Genomic DNA, 19,060 nt, shown 5'->3' on the forward strand with positions numbered 1-19,060 from the left:
AACAACTCTGTCTCGCAATATTACATTATTATTTCATAGCGTGGTGAATGTGTAAGCTACAAGTTGTCCGCAAGAGCGTTTTGGAGTCATTTGATGGTGTATTTGATTAGTTCTGAGGGAGAGAAGGGGCTGTACCGTTCACCTCCATTCTGTGCGCTAAGCAGCGGGCAGCTCTGCTCCACCGATCTCAGAACTGCAGGCACTGACAATTAAAGGTAATGTACCTACCAATATGACTATAGGGATTACGGCAATAGGCGAATTTGCCAAAATGTCGAACTATCCCTTTAACCAGCGGATGACAGGAACGGTGAAGAACGAGCCGACTTACGAGAGAATTGCCGAAGGACTGACCAGCCGTGGCTTCCCTCCCACGTCACTGTTTACGTCACACGCTGAGCTACATGTTTTCTTACTTGCTCACGCCCCCCAGTGCCCCGAAAAAGGCACATTCTGTATAAACAAAAGTAGGTAGGCGGCATTTTGCCACACTCCCCGATTTTGTTTTTATACTGCCAATGCTGAAAAAAGACTGATTGGACTTCCTTGCAAATTCCTATCTAAAAAGGGCTATTGTCTGTGTGCTAATGTGGCTAAAGTGACACTGCAGTGTGATGGGACTATTTGAATGCTGTCCTGATAAGACAAGAGAGGAGGATGACTTGGAACTCATCTGAGCCTGCTGTGTGGTGTTGTGTTGCCTTGTGTTGTGTTGTGTTGCGTTGCGTTGCGCTGCATTGCGTTGTGTTGTGTAGGCCTGTGTGGTTATTGTTACATCACTATCTGACCCTCATCATTCTGACTACACGTGTTGCTGCCTGGAAACAGCAGCATCAGGATGAAGGACACTCAGCCTGTGGACCTCTCAGACACAGGAGGGCCTTCCACAGCAACACTGGCCTCATTCCTCACACTAACTCCTCACCATTCAATGATCCAATTATTTTATTCACATTCTATCTTTGTCTTTGTTCCTTCGAAAATCCACATTAACCAGTTGGCTCACTTGTGAAGATGAAGAGGATGACAAAAAGTCTAGTGTTGAAATCTTAAGATATTTTTTTCCACTCACTGGTGTTATTATTTTGTCTTCAAGGAAAGTATAAAATTGAATTTACAAAAATGGCAAATTTACATAAATAATTGTCCGTGCAAAAGCAACTACACGACATCTAATGAAAGGTTCCACCAACCAGTAAGCCAACAGTTTAATTCAGAAGTCAAATAGATCAGTATATGAATTTTTACTCATGTGGTTTTGAAAGGTAAGTGATATTTAGAGGAGGGGACAGACACTATTTATTTATATAGGTATCTAAATGGAAACATTAACTCACAACACTTATAATGTCTGCTAAAATGTATATGTACAAATAGCAGTCTGATAGGTGACAATATCTTTCAATGCATCAGTGTCTTTAAATGTTTTCTCAAATTAATTACCCATTTTTTGTACTTTGTGAACGTGTTAGAACTTTGGTACATTTCTGATTACAGTTTTATTTTTTAACATTTTTTTTAACTTTAACTAAAATAGAATCCAATAATTAATCATTCAAGTCAATCCTTCATCAAAAAAACATTGCTAAATCAAAGTATGATTTATTGTCTTACTACTGTGAAATTGTTCAGCAAGCAGTCAAAAAACAGAACTGCGTTATGATGTTTTTCTTTTTATGCAGCATTATAATAAAACCTGACAAATCCAATTTACACCAGGGTCAAATGATTAGACTTTACTTTTAACCTTTTCCTCACTGATTTCTCGTTGTTACACCACCTACAGGAGCTCAGTCTGATAACACTTTAAGATCCTCTCATTTGTCAAAATCTAGTGTTGAAATGGTGAAACCATCTGCTGTGGAGCATGCTGTGAGATAAATCACTGTTGTTTGAAATGCTAATCAGCCTGGGAGAAGAATTTTCTTAAACCTGGTGAAATTATCTTGGAGTGTGTGGAGTCCTTTGATTCAGGCTACCTTCTTGTTTCACCGCATTTGAAATGAGTGAAAAACTGAGAACATTTCCCTTTATTTATTTATTTATTTATTTTTTTAAAAAACAAACCAATGCAACATGAGACCTTATCAATGTCTGTTTTTCTTGGTTTCAACACATTGTCAAGGAAAATTTGCACTGGAATAACAGCAGCCGTTGGCAAAGAAACAGTTATCATTTAGTATTAAACTCAGTAAACTGTAAAGATAATCTATAGGCCCAATTCAGAGCACACAAGGGAGACATCAGATTGATTTTCTTTGCTGGATTTGCTATGCATATATTTTTTTAATTTCTTCATCTTCCATTCAGTCTAAATGGAAGTCAAAATACTTGATAAATTACTTTAAAATACATTTTGTTTGTTGAAAAGTAAAATCTGAAAAATCTTGAAAATCCTGAAAGACAAGGGAAAACTAACCAGCCCTGCTTGTTTCTCAAACACATCTGTGTTTCTAAAAAGGAAAAAAAAGGATCTTATTTCACCACTAATTAGCTAAAAAAAACAAAAAACAAAAAAAACAGCTTTTATCCAAAAGCAACAACTGCACCTAATGAGTGGACAAAGTCTTGACTGTGGCAATATGTATGAGTGCAATATAAGGGTTTTTTGCAATAAGCGGAATACCGTGCATGTTTTTTTTCTGTGTTTTCAAGTGTTATATTGTTTACTGTTTTACTTTTTACTATTTGGTTGTTATTGTTTTTATAAGCTCCTTTTTTTCCTTATCTTTGCACTGAAGCGGTTGCATTCAGTTTCGTTATACATGTACAATGACAATAAAGATATTCTATTGTATTCTTTTCTACTCCATGGTTTATTGGTTTATCTATTACTTTATCTTATTTTGTTGGCTTTACTTGTAGCTTATCATCTTTTATTGGTCTGTTTCTTATTTTTCCATTTTTTTGTTTTAAATTAAATATATTCCAAATTATATGGCTTATCCTATGTTAACTGTCTACTTTGAGTATTATGATTTTATTTAATTCTAACAAATTCTTATTAGTTTTGAATCATGTTTTTCGTAACTGTTATTGGTTTGTTCTTCATCTAAATTATTATTTCATGAGGTTTTATTCTTAGTTTTAATGGATTTGATTCACTGGTTACCGGCTTTGTTTTGTGTCTGTAACTTGTACGTCGCACTTTGTGCTGCACATTGTGCTTCCATCTGAATTGAAATGAGCTATATAAATTAAGTTTTACTTACTTGCTGTGAGAAACTTATTTTGCTTTTTTTTTCACCATTTTATAGAATCTACTTCATGGAAGTGTTAGTTGCCCTGATTTGTCAAGTGTTCAACATATTCTTAGAGTTATTAACACAACACTATGTTTTCAGAATATAGAAGAAAACTGAATAGGTTGCAGCTCTTGTCACAGTGCTGTTGTTGATACAGATTTACTGATAGGGAAGGGAGTCAAGTTAAGAAGAAGAAAACACGACATGATGGATCACATCTGCTTGCGTGGCCCCCAACCCCACCCCCGACCCCTCCACCCACCACCACCAGCAGCAGCCCCTCCTCCTTTACTGTACTCCTCCTGGTTCACCATTCAAGCATCACAGCAGGGAGGGTTCACATCCTGTCCCTGCCCCACCTTCTGCCAGCCATCCCCCTTCACCCTGCCCCGAGGGAGAGGACAGACCCCAGGCCAGAGCAAGGGCTGACAAAGCACTTCATTTCAGTCTATCTGCCCTGCCATGCCAGCCTGCAAACCCCCGCAGCCCAAACATGGATCCACACAGATAGGGAACTCCTCCACCCAACCTGCCTTTCTCCTTCTCTCTGCTCCTTCTTCCTCTACTGAGTTCAATTACATTAAAAGAAGCACAGTTCAGTGAGCACAGACGATCGGGGGGGGGGGGGGGGCAAATTCCTGGTCAATTCAAAGATCAATGGAAATTGAGTTTGTTCTTTAAACGTGGTTATGCAGAGGAGCCTGGAAGGGGGCTTTGACTGCTTTGTTTTCTGTGGTACAATGTGAGGTGGCAGAAAGACTTCTCCACACTTCTAAGCAGTTAACAAGCTGCACTCTAACATCTGTAACATCTGTCGCTCCTTTACGGCTGCAACTAACAATTATATTCTTTACTGATTAATTAGACGACTATTTCTTCTATACTGTATGTGATTTTCTTTGCCTAAAGAACTCTGAATGTCTCTGTTTGGACTGTGCTTTAGAAATAAAGCTGCCTGCCTATTTTCTCAATTAACTGAATCAAGATTTGAGCTACAAAATGTCAGGTTAATAGTAAGAAATGTCCATCTGATTGACCATGGTGACGTCTTTTTTTCTTTTTTCCAAAAGTGCAAAACCCAGATTTGTGCACTTTACTATGAAAAAAATCAAAAACAGTGCAAATCATCACAACTGAAAGCTTGAACCAGAGAATGTTTGGCCATTTTGCTTGACAAATGTCGTGAACTTTTATCCCTTGAAACCCCACAGATCAGTAATGAGCCTGATGAATTATCTAAATACAACAATGTGTGATGTGTGAAATTAGACAGGTACGTGTCTTCATATCATTTTAGGTATATGCCAGATGACATGGTTGTTGAACGGTGTTCCTGCTTAGTAAATTTAGAAACATTTACTTTATACATTTTATTATTTTTATTGTTGGTATATATCCTTCATTTGTTATTCATTTGTTTTTTATTTAACTTCTTTATCTTTTTACTGCTTGTCTTGCTGTTCATCATCCTGAACAGACATTGCTGCCAGCTGTTTGTTTTTATGGACTTTTTCATCACTTTGTTGATGACAACAATGAAATGATGAAATGATCAATCGATTCTCAAAAAAGTTACTGATTATACTATTGATCAAATTATCATTTAATGGACTACTTATTTCAACTTTACATAATTATGTATTGAAGAGGCTTTCGTACACCAGGATAATCAGCTTCTGTCATCAGGTGTGTTGGCACAGCAGAAAGTGCTCAACAGCTTTACATAATTAAACATTTATTATACTGTATATTTTCAAATTACGAAAAAATAATTTTTAAGAAGTGCCACCTTCTCTTTTTTTTAGTTTACAAAATAATTTATTATAATGTGTGATTTTCTAAAGGGGACAAACAACTCTTAATTTGATTATTTGATCAGCCTTTTGGAAATAAGAAAAACTAGACTGAAAATTACTGAAATGAATTATGTCAAAATAAAAGGCTGACAAAACATTTTCCAAACATATTCAGCTTTCATTGGTTCACACCATTATCAGCTGGGTTTATTTGCTAAGCCTATTTATTTGTATATTTGCTTATTTATGTATTTGTTTATTTTTTTGTTTTACTCGATTAAATCTTTAAAGCTATTAATGTAGGGTTAGATTAATCTGTTTTTACTGTTTCAATTTATAGATTAATTTGGTTTAAAAAAAAAATGTTAGAAATAATAAAAGAAAATGGCTGTTACAATTTCCTAAAGCCAAACATCATTCCTAAAAATGTCTTAACCAACAGTCCAAAACTCAAACATATTTAAATAACAGGAAGAGAGCATGTCATTACACCAGAAGCTGACAATTTCTGACTTATAAAAGACTTTAAATGTTAAGTGATTCATTAGAATTTGGGTCAGTTTATTTTCTGCGCATGAACTAATTGAAAAATTGTTTCAGTGGGAAATGATTCTATGCCCAAAAATAAGCTTTTGATGAATACCTTGTTTTAAATAAAGGTTTTAAAATAATTCTAATCTATTTACAGATGTTTTCTGTCTAATTTGTAACCGCTAGAATTTTTTTATGCAAACTTTCTTGGACATGACAAAGCCATCACATTTCCATGCAGGCCTTCATGTATCTTTAACTGGGCTCATTAAGTCTGCTATTCTACAATCAAGTGACAGACATAGAAGTGCTGATCAGACAAACAGTCTGTGTTACAGGTCACTGTGTATGTGCTCAGAGCAGGCGGAGTTAAAGGAATTTTAATCTTGGAAATGTCAATAAATCTTCAGTCACCCACATGGGCGCACGATATGAGACTGGCGCCTGGGACAGACACTGCTGCAAGGCATTGTGGGGCTTAGTTTTGGCCTGGAACAGGTCAGTATGGAACATCCCAAGAAATGCAACATTCTTAGCAAACTGAACGAGACGTGTGCAGTGGGGAAAGTTTTTTATGATCTTTGCATGTATCAGCAAAGCCATGTGTCATCTAAAAGCTGTGAGATGAATAAATGTGACAATTAACCAGCTGTGAACGCACCTTGCCTATTTATCGCCTTTCCTTCCCCTCGACTTTACTCCCGTCTTTCCATCCTGCGCAGCAACACAGGATTTTGGGGACTAAACAGCTAATGGCTTCAGGGCGTTCTCCAAGTTCAAAAGTTCACCCTTTACGATCTCCTCGAGCCTGACTGGCCACCTCCAAATAAAAACATTCCGACCTCCGTTCCCAGCAAGCCCAACTCCAGCTATCACATACACACACTCACACACTCTCTCTCTCTCTCACACACACACACACTCTCACACACACACACACACACACACACACACACACACACAAAGTTCAAGAAGCAAGCAAACAATTCCATCACTTCCATGATGCAAAACAGGGTACATACCAAATCACCTACAGCTCAGGACTAAACGCACTCTCTCCTGTGACTGCACGACATTCACTCCACTCGTTAGGATCAATTGTTGTTCGTAGTCTTAAATTTCTTTTCAGTAGATCAAAATGACGACAAAATACTGGGCTCATACTTCCTTTCTGTGTTCATCTCCACTGCAGTCAGTTTGTTGAAGATTCTCTGAGAGGTGCCTGCAGACAGGCAATTAGAGCTCGTGCAGCAGTGATGGATGCACTGATAGGGGCTAATCAAAAAGGGTGCAGCCATGCTGTAATGTTTGGAGGTGAGGAAAGGTGTGACCCAGCCAGGGACAGCAGCACCGTGTTGTATAGCACATGTGGTGTTGTGTGTGTGAACGTGCAGAATCACGCTCCGGGTCGTGTTTGCTTACCGTTAACGGACTTGGCGTTGTTTCTCTCCGGGTAGTCGAACCCATTCGTCCTCTTCTCTATCTCCATCCTCCTGCATGGGCTGATCCCGAGTCAGCCCGACGTCGCCGCTCACCGACCCGACAAACGTGCACGCTGTTGCTGGTGAGCTGACAGTGGTGAAGGTGGTGATAACGCGGCTGGAAGTGACTCAAGCTTTGTCCCTGTCCTCAGCCTGGCTGGCTCACTGCTCGGACCGCCGTCCCATGATTTAGCCCACAGATTCCAGTCAGCGGGGAATAACTGGATCCACACCCCCAATGGTGGTGCGTTCACGGTCTGTGAAGAGGGTGGAACATAGGAATTTTCTCTCATCCAATTACGAGGCAGCTGACGTAGCCAAACTAAGTCATGTTAAAATGTTAATTTTTAAAGAAGAAATTACAGCCTTCGTCTTGCAAATAAAAAGTTAAATTGCAGTTAAAAAAAACTCAATATTATCAATCAATTGCTCAAGAATTTAATTTATCTGATTTATTTGTTCAATAGGCCTAAATAAGTAAAATTCGTAGGCATTTAGTTAATACTAATTGAGAATTATTTTATTGAAATTTTTCTTTATTTAAATTTTTGCTGCACTGTTTTTATTCCTCTTAATATGTTTATTGTAAGTTTTTATTGTATGTATGCACTAAAAAAACAAAAAGCAAATTCCTTGCAAGTGAAAACCTACTTGGCAATAAATCATTTTCTATTTCTGATTCTAATTGTAATAACTAAATGTTTATAGTAGCCTAGGCAAAAATAATTTTTTAAAAAAAAGTAGCCTACTAAAATAATAATAAAAACACACAAACCAGAGTTGATTTTTTTTTTTCATTTATAAAGAAGGGCCATACCTTCTGCAGGATGTGACACAAAAAATGTTTCTGTAGATGTGTAGGTTCACCTATACATCTATGAGGCCTCCATACCAGAGTGAATGGTTGGGCTATGTGAATTTGTTGTCACTGCTAGGTGTCAGTGAACATTGGAGAGCTCAACATTTCCCCATGCTACTGAATTTATTGTGTGAAAGACTTAGTCTGTTCTAAATAAAAGCAAACGTTAAATCATCTTCTGTTTAATACGCCTCCCCATCGTGATATGTTATCGTGTATTAGCCTATCATGAGTTTCAATTACTCCCACAGCCTGAAGGCAGCACATACATAACACAGATAACCGAAGCCACTTCATACTGCAGGCATTATGGGATATGAAGTCCTACTCTGATTCCAGAAACAGCGTTTTATCACGAGCCAAAAGCAAACAGGCTAATGTTAATACTGCAGTTGCATGCAAAAGTTGGGATACCCCTCCTCAAAAGTCAGTTTACTGTGGATAGCTAAGCAAGTAAATGATGAACTCTGCATGGTCAATACTTAGTAGCACCCCCTCTTTTTTTTGGGGGGGGGGGCGGCACAGTAGAATAGTGCACCACCTTACAGTAGAATAGTGCACCAGTTTGATAAATCTTTCGGCAGGTCTTTTACCGTCAAATTGGGGTTTTGATTTGCCTTTTGTTTACAATCTTATGTGCAGCTCTTTTGGAAAGTTTTCTTGGTCTTCCAGACCTCAACTTGACCTCCACAGTTCCTGTTAATTGCCATTTCTTAATTACATTACGAACTGAGGAAACAGCTACCTGAAAACACTATCTTCATATAACCTTCCCCTGCTTTGTGGGCATCAATTCTTCTAGTTTTCAGAGTGCTAGGCAACTGTTTAGAGGAGCCCATGGCTGCTGATTGTTGGGACAAGGTTTCTTAAAATGCTGAAAGTTTCATCTTTAACTTCATGCCCTTTGGAGATCAGGTCATCTCTTACTCATTAAAGTCTTCAAGTAAAATAAATTTTGACCAGGGGGGCCCAAAGCTTTGCATGCCACTGTATCATCATGGTTTGGCTAATAAGTAACAGAAGGAGTCAGATTTGTTACATATTCAGCTTTAGCAGCAACTTTTTTTTGTATTTAAGAGAAGATTTTTCAACAACAGTTGAGTGTGTAGAGCCCTCTGGTGGTCACGCTGTAATAATATGTGAAAAAAAGATATGTTTTCAGCTGACATTCACCTGAAGCTGGTCTTGGAACTGGCTGGCTATTGGCTGACGACAATAAAACAAATTAACCTACCTACTTAAAGCTAAACTACACTAGTTCTCTTATAAAAACATTTTAGCATTTCTCTGTTGGCCTACTTGGGCTTCTATAAGATGAGATGAGATGAGATAACATAACATAACATAACATAACATAACATAACATAACATAACATAGAACTTTATTTATTCAGAGGGAAATGGCTGTGCAGCAGCTGCCATACAAAGTTAGAGGAATGCAGATGCAAAGTGTGCAATATACAAGGACAGAAATTACAAAGCAGAAAAAGCAAATGTATGGTAGCCTAAATATGAAATACAGTATATAGCACATATGAACTGAATATAAACTCGATAACAGTAAGTGCAAAATGTAAGTGCTAGCTCACAATATGGTTCAAAACATAAAGACTAGCTGACTGTAAGGTGGAAAATTAAAAAATAACAAACAGTAGGATGCAAACAGTAAGGTGTAAATAGGTGCAACCAATATATATAATGACACAAACATGTTGACACAATGACATGTTTTAATAATTACAAAGTCAAGTTGTTGCCATAGCTGAACCAGAGCATACTTATTCATCTGAATGGGAACAAGGAGAAAATCAGCATTTGCAGATTTTTATTCATTTATTTATTTATTTTTTGTGCTGTTGTCAGAGTATCAACAACGTTTCCATTTTATTAGCTGGTTGACTGTTTGTCCCACAGTTTTAGCAAAGAAGGCTATAGAGTATCCCAAGCGAACTTTCTCTGACTGTAAAATACATGAAGAGAAGAATACAGTTACCTTACAACAAATTCATTTCAATCTGTTGTCCTACTAGCAAAACTTTTGCACTAGCTATAAAGATTTGACATGTAGCTAGCTTGACCTGTGGGCTATAAAATGCACATACGAACAGTAGCAACTCAAAAAATATCATTCAAAATGGGTAAGAAGAAGCTAAAAAATTTTCCTAGTCCTACCCGTCTTATTTTTATACATTAATCTCAGAAAATAAAAGCTCTATTTGCAGCCATCAGTGTCCCTGATATTTATCTCGATCGGCTTAAACAAATCAACCCTTTTGGACAGAACAAGAACAAAATAATCAGAACAGATGTGCCAAGACCATCAGACAGTCCACAAATAAGAAATAATCAAGTAGAAAATCACTGGTCCAGCTTGTAACCACTCAATTTTTCGTTTATGAAGAGTTTTTTTTTTTTTTTTTAGTTTAGATAAAGTCTCACATTTTTTCAGCTCGAACAGTAGGTCATATATGTAAGTTTTAAGGAGCTGTACAATGTATACAGGGAATCCAAGTGATGATAAACACATCCAGGGAACAGATTTGAAAGTGGCCAGTGTTGTCTCAAGTCTTAGCTCCTCTGGGAATTTGTTCCAAATGTGAGCATCATACAAGCTAAATGCAGTTTCACCATGTTTAGTTTTGACTGTTTGAGAGTAATTTTGATCTCATGTGCCGAGTAGCATCAATCAAAAATGCATAGAAATGGCCCGAATTAGCCCAATTTCCCATATCTACAAAGAACCTCAATAGTAATTATAGCTGCTGCACAGCAATGGTCGGGGCGGGCAATTTTAGGCAAAATTAGGCAATTCTGAGCCACACACTAAAACAAAGCATATCACAACATAGAAGTTACATCATATAATTATGGCATGCCCTTCAAATTGTGGATGAGTGGCTGAAGTGATCAGACTCATAATATAGAAAGGAAAAAAAAAACTCAAGAACAAGAAAATAATAACATGAACTGCTAGCAATTATGAACAAACTGGCCTGACCTAGGTTAAAGCTAAACATTATCCATGGTGACAAAGATGAAAACAGTTTTTAAAATGTAAAAGTAGCTATTGGATAGACTCTGCATATTGACTGATAGCTAAGCCAAATAAACAGGGAAAAGAGACAAGGGATAACAGGGAAAAGTGTATTTGTCTCTCCGCAAAACTGCCTGGATCATAATTATTTTATCCTTGGTAGTCTCTAATCCACATAGCATGATGCCCGAACATAGGACTTTGACATTAGAATGTCCGTTCTGCCTTAGCTGAGGCTTGAACTCACAACTTCTGAGACTGAGGTCCGTCTTCTATCTCACTGAGCTAATTGGCAAGTGACAGTTCATGTGTGGCTTCACAAATTGACTAAGCCAAGCATCAGGGTGCCAGACAGTAGCCATCCATGCCATGGAAAAGCAAATTTCAAAGTGAAAGTTCCAAAGCTGTAGCACATATGGTTGATTTGTTATGAATTTTCAAAGTTTTGAAATTTAGAGGCTTGCTGTAGCGCCACCATCAGGACTATTGTCTTGTGTTTCCAGTTGAGGACATCTGGCATGGGACTGGACCTTTATGAAAAGTTTGGGTAGATTTCTCATATGGAAATGTTGCACGAGCTGAGGCTTGAACTCACAATCTTCAACACCAAGAACCATCCTCTATCTCACTGAGCTAATTGGCAAACAGAAATGTCACATGTAGCTTCACAAATTGACTAAGCCAGTCACCTGTGTGCAAGACAGCAGCTGTTAGTGTGTAAAGGCAGATTTCAAACGGCTGTCAAAAATTCAGTTATTAAGACAAAAATCCGAAAATACACAAATTGCATCTAGACAGCATGGAGATGTTGGTAATTTGTTTTTAACAATGATTTATTGGCTCCATAAGTGAAAAACTGATGTTTAAAAATGCCATTTTTGCATTGACTCCAATTGTTCGCATGAGAGCGAAATTCAAAATGCTGTAAAAAAAAATTCAGTTTTTGAGATAAAATTCTGATATTTTCCAAACATCATCTACCATGACTCCACAATTTTGTCATTTTTTTCATGAACATTAAAAATGTATATGTTTACAGTACCGTTTACAGTCAAACATTTTGATGCACTATAGGCTCAATTTTCAATAAATCAAAAATCTGTGTGGATCGTTTGTGTAGGACAGTCTGAAGATGCTCTGTAGCAAGTTTGGTGTCAATTGAGCAAAAATTGCGGGAGGAGATAGGTTTAATAAGTTTTACAGTTTTTGAAAAAAACAGAGTGATGGACTTCATAATTTGCAATAGGTTTAAATGTACAAAAGTTTGTACATACGGTATTGGGACTACATTTTGGTGAAAGTTGCAAATCTGTAGCACATATGGTTGATTTGTTGTGAATTTTCAACATTTTTAACTTTAGAGGCTTGCTGTAGCGCCACCATCAGGACTATTGGCCTGTTTTTGCAGCTGAGGCAATCTGGCATGGGACTTGACCTTTGTGCAAAGTTTGGTGTATTTCCACGCATGGGAAGTATGATTTCCTCGGAAGAAGAAGAACATGCAGCAAAACAATAGGGTCCTGCCAGGACCCTAATTATTTTAACAGTCTTAAGACACAGTGCTGCTAATTCCACGATTCCATGAGAAAAGATTGATAAATTACCGAATGATGAGTATATCACTGGTTCCCGACATGGGGGCCCTGACCCCCACTAGGGGTCGCCAAAGTTTCACAGGGGGTCATGAGGCTATCATCATTTGAACATCAGCTATATTCACTACTACAAGAGCTTTCAATCTTTACTAAACAGCCTCATCCTGCATGAGCAAAGTTCACAGTTACAACCAAAGGGCAAATAGAACAATGGCCATGCATCAAGGGGAAGAAACCCTGAATCGGTTAACAAATGAAGCCTATAAAGTGTGTATGGTTGTTAAAAAAACATAATGCTGACAGAAATTGTATTCAAACTCCCTAAAAACAGGGGAACTCATCTCTGATGTAATATTCACAGGAAATGATCCAAATTGCTCATTTTATACAATCTACGGGTTAATTGTGCAGTTAATCAGTTGTTCTGTAGTGTTACTGTTATTAATTGAATATAATATGAAATATCCATAAAATAAGTCAGGGATTGCCAGCTTGAACAATGATAAAAGGGAAGCCTATTAAGGAAAAAGGTTGGGAATCACTGGAGTATTGGCACATAATGACTTATTTTTACACAAACAATTACACATAATAGAAATGTTGATGAATAAAGTCAGGATAAGGATAGTTGACCCCAGACACCTTAGGCTTTCTGTGTGTCAGCAGGTTTTGTGCTCATTCCAAAAATGTGTTTGTCAATTTTCATTACTAATGCACAATATCAATTGACATAATGAGGTTACCATAAAATTAGTTGTGCATTATTGCATGATTACCTGACCTGGAGGCAGGGGTATAGCAGCAAATTCTGGGCCCCACACATGAGCAGTCTTTCAGGGCCCCCCTGCTCTTCATCTCTTCGTTCATGTCTCTCTCACACAAAGTCTTTTACAAAGTAGGTTTTCTTTCTTTTCTTTTTGGAACACTGAAAGACTGGCGCTCCTGCAGCATAAGCAGTCCCTCATTTGGCTCCACAGCCCTGTTTCCACCAAGCTGTCCGGTACGGTTCAGTTGAGTTCAGTACGCTTTTTCTCCCTTTCCACTTATGGATGGTAACAATGCAACTGTTCCATACGGTCACCAAATTTTACTCAATTCATGAGTTGACAATGTGAATCCATCAACACACAGAGATACACTCACACCAGCCTATTCTGTTTTGTTCTAAAAATATCGGCATGCAGCCTCGTTCTGTGGACAACAAACGAGGTGCAGACTTCCCTCTGTGTCACCGGTGATGAAGAAGTACAGCGAGTGCTGGACAGAGCAGTGAGTGAAACCAACCCTGCCCACATTTAAGAGTACTGTTTGCAGTGGAAACGCAAACAGACCTATGGTCTAGGTACCATGTCTGAGGGGTTACTATTGGTTCCAAAGGTACAATACCGAAAGTGTTTGGTGGAAACGGGGCTTACAGTACCTGTGTTTAAAGACCAATCCTGATGCAGGGGCAGACTAAACCATTTTGTGCCTTTAAGGGGTGAAAGGAGCCTCAGAGAGTTTCCACAGTTTTTTTTTAGTACAAAGTTCAGTCTTTCAACAAATCTATTCAGCTGATTTTAATTTAGTTATGGCACTAATTAGAAATAAAAAATTACAGACTAAAACAAATTTTCCATCTCAGGCTTTTCGTGGCCCGCCTCCAGTTGGGGCCCTGTGTAATCAGACCCACTTTTCCTCCCACTACAACGCCCCTGCCTGGTGGCCTTGTCTTAAAGATGGTCTGTGAGTCTACTTCTAATTTTAGACACTTATCAATTCAGTTTTGTGTTTAAGCTATATGTTGTCTAAATTAATATGTTTAATACATTTTACCACACAGCAAATCAGGAGATATTTGGTATTCCAGAAAACTACAGAGACTAGGAGACACAGGGGGCTCAGCAGCTAATTTTCCTCCTGGGACCTTCATTCCATACTTGTGTGGCTTTGGAGTGTGAAATGAATAATCAGCCAGCTGATGGCGCCAAAAGTCCTTCAAATTTCTGATGTGTGTTTGGGCAACTGCTGTCTACCTGAAAGGGTGTATTCCGTCATTACCACTTTTCAACATACACATAATGACACTATTCAGTGTGTAACGTTATGTGCACTGAATTCAAAAGGTTAAATAAATTATTTTCATAAATTCAAAAAATATCAAATTATACATTAGCTGAGTTATACTACTACTTCTACTACTACTAATAATAATAAGTATTATTATTGTATTAATAGTATTATTATTACCGAAACCCCGCAGTCCTGTACAGACACACACTACTAACGGCCTGTGTGTTTGTGTGTAAACCCCTCCCATTAGTAGAGGATAGCGGATGACAGATGATGCGCACTGTGCGCCGAGCCGAAAACAGCGCGCTGCGCAGACAGGGCGCACTCTGTAGCGCACACACTAACATCCTATCCATACAGACGGACACATGCTATCTGATCCTCGTTGTGTGACAAGGAAATGGAGTTAAAATAGGTGCACTAATTTACCTTATGGACTGAACGCAGTGGCTGTCGCTTTGTTTTTTCTGAACTTCACGCCCAGACACTCAGGAGAGAAAATGTGGAGATACACGAACTTGTTCGCCTGTCTACTGGTTTTATGTAAGGATGCGTCCTCACAGAGCAAGGTAAGGAATGACACAATGAAGATAAGAATTATTTAAATTTAATTCCCCAGGCATTATTGATTTGTATTAAGATATTGGAACACGGGCTGTTCACAGTCAGTGATAGTCAGTGTTTCAGACAGTATCCCACTTCTATTCTGCTCAGCGTCACCTCTTCCGTGTTGTGGTGCCTCTGCCTCAGACAAATAAGTGATTTGACCAACATTGCCCTCAAGCTAGACCTTTAAATTTTCTGTCTAAAGCCGGCAGATGGTTCAGGCTATGTGTCATTTTTTCTGATAATCCTGCCAATGAGGGCTTTTGTGTTACATGAGTAACAATGGGTTTATGTAATGACACCTCCGGTGTGTGCCAGCAGAGTGTGGGAGAGATGGCACTCAGTGGGCAAACAGTAATATCTGGCTGCCCTTGTTTGTGCAGCTGCTGGACTCCAGTAACCCCTCACTCTCCCTCAGCCTAATCCAGCTCTACACACACACACACACACACACACACACACAAACAGACAGACACAACCAGAAGATGAAAGACATGTACAGTACACATTATAAGACCAGAGGCTCTGTCGTGTACATTTATGGCCATGTATGGTGTGTGACTGTTAACAACTGTCTGCTGTGGATACAAAGCCAAATCAGCAAGAATTTAGGTCAGTGCAGAGTAAACTCCCCATAGTAGTAGTAGTTAGGGAGTGGAAGGCAGTATTCATTATAGTAATACTCCCAGCAGTACGATTACAGATGTTCTCATTTACTTGAACACATTTGTCCATTCAGAAGTAACATTTTCCAAAAAGCTGACACACAATTACATCAAGCATCACACAATGGACAATGCCTGTGCCAGTTGTTGATACTTTGCATAGTTATATTAGGTGCCAAAAAAGGTAAGCAAGCATATCACAACACTAACTGTATTCTTCTCTCCAGAGGTGATTTTATGAGAGATACCACACCCTGCTGCACCTGCACTTTTTACACCTTTTTAGATTCCCAGTTGAAATGCTGTAAAAAAAATAAAAATAAAGCATTCTTAATTAATTTATTTTGTGTGTAGCTTTTTCCCATTATTGAGTAAGACCTACAGTAAGCACCTAAATAATGCCCTGTATTGAATTACAATAAGTATTCATTGTGGTTCCGCTTTTGTGCTGCATTCTCTTTTCACAAAAAAACCAATAACTTATGTCAGCCAAACTCAGAAATACTCATAAACAATTCTTTAATTGTGCTCAATCAGATTTTTCCATGTCATCCTTTTTGTCTGGACTGCTACAGCTATTTAGCTTTTGACATAGTCTTGTTTTCATACTTTTCAAAGTCAGAAATGCTGAATAACGGTCTCTTCCTCCCCTTACATGCTGTTTTTCTCTTGGATCCACGCTTGCAAATAGCAACACAGAGGTGGCATCTTCTATAGGTGGAAACAGACTGATTGCTGGTTGAAGAGTTGTGTAAAGAAGTTTCACACAAGGGCATTAGAAATTCATAATTATGGAAATAATCTCTATCAGATATTGTTGAACACAGTTAATCCAGTCAAGTTTGGGGGTGTCGGTGGCTTAGTGGACAGAGCAGGCGCCCCATGTACAAGGCTGTTACTGCAGCAGCCCGGGTTCAACTCCAGCCTGTGGCCCTTTGCTGCATGTCACTCCCTCTCTCTCTCCCCCTTTCACACTTGACTGTCCTATCAATTAAAGGCAAAAATGCCCTAAAAAATATCTTTTAAAAAAAAAATAGAGTTTGGGGTCTTTCTATGAGATCTTTGTGAACTGTTTCAGAAAAGAGTGTGAATACTGTGTGAACTACTGAAAAAGTGTTAACACATTTGCAAGACAAGACTTCTGCTGTGCTTAGAAGGTGATGATGAAGATCAAGTGGATCCCAGTTTCATTAAAAACAATTTAGAAAAACTGTAATTACATCAGTGACTGGTGCGGCATGTGGCAGTGTTTTTGTGTGAAGTAGTAGTTAAAGTCTTTGTGGCCAAAAGTATGTGTTTGGTTTGGTCTGGGCCCCCCTTGTTTCAGTGATGGGAAATCTTAATGTTGCAACTCATAGTGATATTTTAGACATCAGTTCTTCCAAATTTGTGGTAACAGTTTATACTTGTCCCTGCTCAGACTGATTATACAAAGATTTTCTAAAGAAAGTATTCCCCAAAATGATCCGTATTTTGTCCTATCATTTATGTCTAAAAGAAAGGGGCAACCTGGTGTCCTGGGGGTTTAATGCACTGAACATGAACCACAGTATACCCTGTTAGCGTCCATCCAGGAACCTTTGCTGCATGGTTTTCCCCAGCTGTCTGTCATCTACTGTCAACTCATTAATACAAAAGTATAATATGCAACCAAAAAAGTTATGAAAAGATGCAATCATTCACAAAATAAAAAAAAACTTGCATATTAATAATTGATTAAATGAAATTCATACATTAAAATTGAAGAGTTTTGCAAAGGCAACTGAAAGTTTAGTTCAGGGGTCTGCAACCTTTGCCATTAAAAGAGCCATTTTTGACCAAGAATAATTTGAAAAAATCTGTGTGGAGCCGCAAAACATGTTTGAGCCTTATAATCAAGGTAAATAGCCTATTAAGTCTAAATTAGCGTATACTTATGGTCTAAATAAGCATTTGTTAATATGTTTTACCACAAGGTGGACACTGTGCAGGGCACTATTTATGATTATTTGGTACTTAAATTTTGCAGAGCTGGCAGTGAGAGCAAACAAATCTGTCCACGCACTACTACATTCTCTATTTTATTCAATTTACTTTTTTGGATTTGGCATCCATAGCTAACCAGCCACTGCTATCGAGGTTCAGCAACATTTGGATTCATAGAATGAATTTCCATAGACTTCTTTTCTCAAAGGCTCAAGGAGCCACTGGACAGGGGCTAAAGAGCCACATGTGGCTCCGGAGCCACAGGTTGCCTACCCCTGGTTTAGTTATAATCCACTGTTTTTTTTTAGCTTTGCATCCCTACAAAACATGACATATCTCTCCTAACAGCACCATCCATCATAACGCAACAGTGTCACAGCTCTGGTGGAGACACCCAGTCATAGTCTCTCGCCAAACTGGTGGCACTCGCATTAATGAGAGACAAAGAATGTTTAGAGGAGGGCATGGAGGGTGCCAGAGGGTGGCGTGGGAACCAGCGCGTGCACCTGCTTCATGTTTTGGTTGTAAACAAACCCAGGGACAATCTGTGCAAGGTCGGCTGAGGGCTAGGGAGAAGAAAGAGCAGACTGGGACATTCAGTCTGGCTCAATGAAACAGTAGTAGAGACAGAGCTTCATGATTCATTTACAGGTTCTGTAATGTGCCTCATAGTAGCCATGGATGATGGACACAGCATATGAGAAATGACATTTTGTCATGCTTTGTTATGCCAACATGACTTTATTTAATTGCGGATGCCACATGGTGCTTGATGAAGAGTCAACAGTATCGGGGTAAAAAAAGTCGAGTATCGAGTTTGTGGTTAAAACAAAGCTGCAAGCTGTTGGAAATGAGAAAGAGCAGATCGACCTGGGAAAATCTGCTTTTGGTGACAGTGTGAATGGGTCAACATTTACTGTACAATCCAGGTGCACGGCCCTGCACATGAACAGGGTTTCACACAGGTCTGACACAGCTTGGCTTTAGTACAAAATGTACAAAACATGGATATTATAGTCTAGCCTGTTCTCCACCATAGACTGTGGGTATGACTTTTAGCTCCCCCACATATGATTTTAACTGTTCGTGTGTCCATAAAATGTCCATAAAATGTCCATAAATATTACGTGAACTAATAACATTTCAAACTAGCTGCAATATGTTCATCGGTGTAATCAAGGGTTCTATAGCAAATTATAGTTAGAAGTAAAAGAGGAGTGGATAGGGACCA

General features: G+C 38.5%; 3 protein-coding genes across 3 annotated transcripts in view; 2 read left to right on the forward strand and 1 right to left on the reverse strand.

Annotated features, from left to right (window-relative positions):
* Positions 1 to 7,245, reverse strand: part of nr6a1a (nuclear receptor subfamily 6, group A, member 1a) — a 136,935-nt gene extending 129,690 nt beyond the window's left edge. Inside the window, exon 1 of the mRNA XM_050050354.1 lies at positions 6,995 to 7,245. Within this exon, the coding sequence (XP_049906311.1) occupies positions 6,995 to 7,061 (67 nt within the window). The 5' untranslated portion in view covers positions 7,062 to 7,245. The remainder of the gene's footprint in view (positions 1 to 6,994) is intronic.
* The window catches only part of LOC126393944 (coiled-coil domain-containing protein 106-like), a 613,357-nt gene that overhangs the window by 342,223 nt on the left and 252,074 nt on the right, over positions 1 to 19,060 (forward strand). The window lies entirely within an intron of this gene.
* The window catches only part of olfml2a (olfactomedin-like 2A), a 48,638-nt gene continuing 44,471 nt past the window's right edge, over positions 14,894 to 19,060 (forward strand). The window contains exon 1 of the mRNA XM_050050340.1: positions 14,894 to 15,162. Within this exon, the coding sequence (XP_049906297.1) occupies positions 15,094 to 15,162 (69 nt within the window). The 5' untranslated portion in view covers positions 14,894 to 15,093. The remainder of the gene's footprint in view (positions 15,163 to 19,060) is intronic.

Source organism: Epinephelus moara, chromosome 8 (assembly GCF_006386435.1).
Source record: "Epinephelus moara isolate mb chromosome 8, YSFRI_EMoa_1.0, whole genome shotgun sequence".
NCBI classification, from domain to species: Eukaryota; Metazoa; Chordata; class Actinopteri; order Perciformes; family Serranidae; genus Epinephelus; species Epinephelus moara.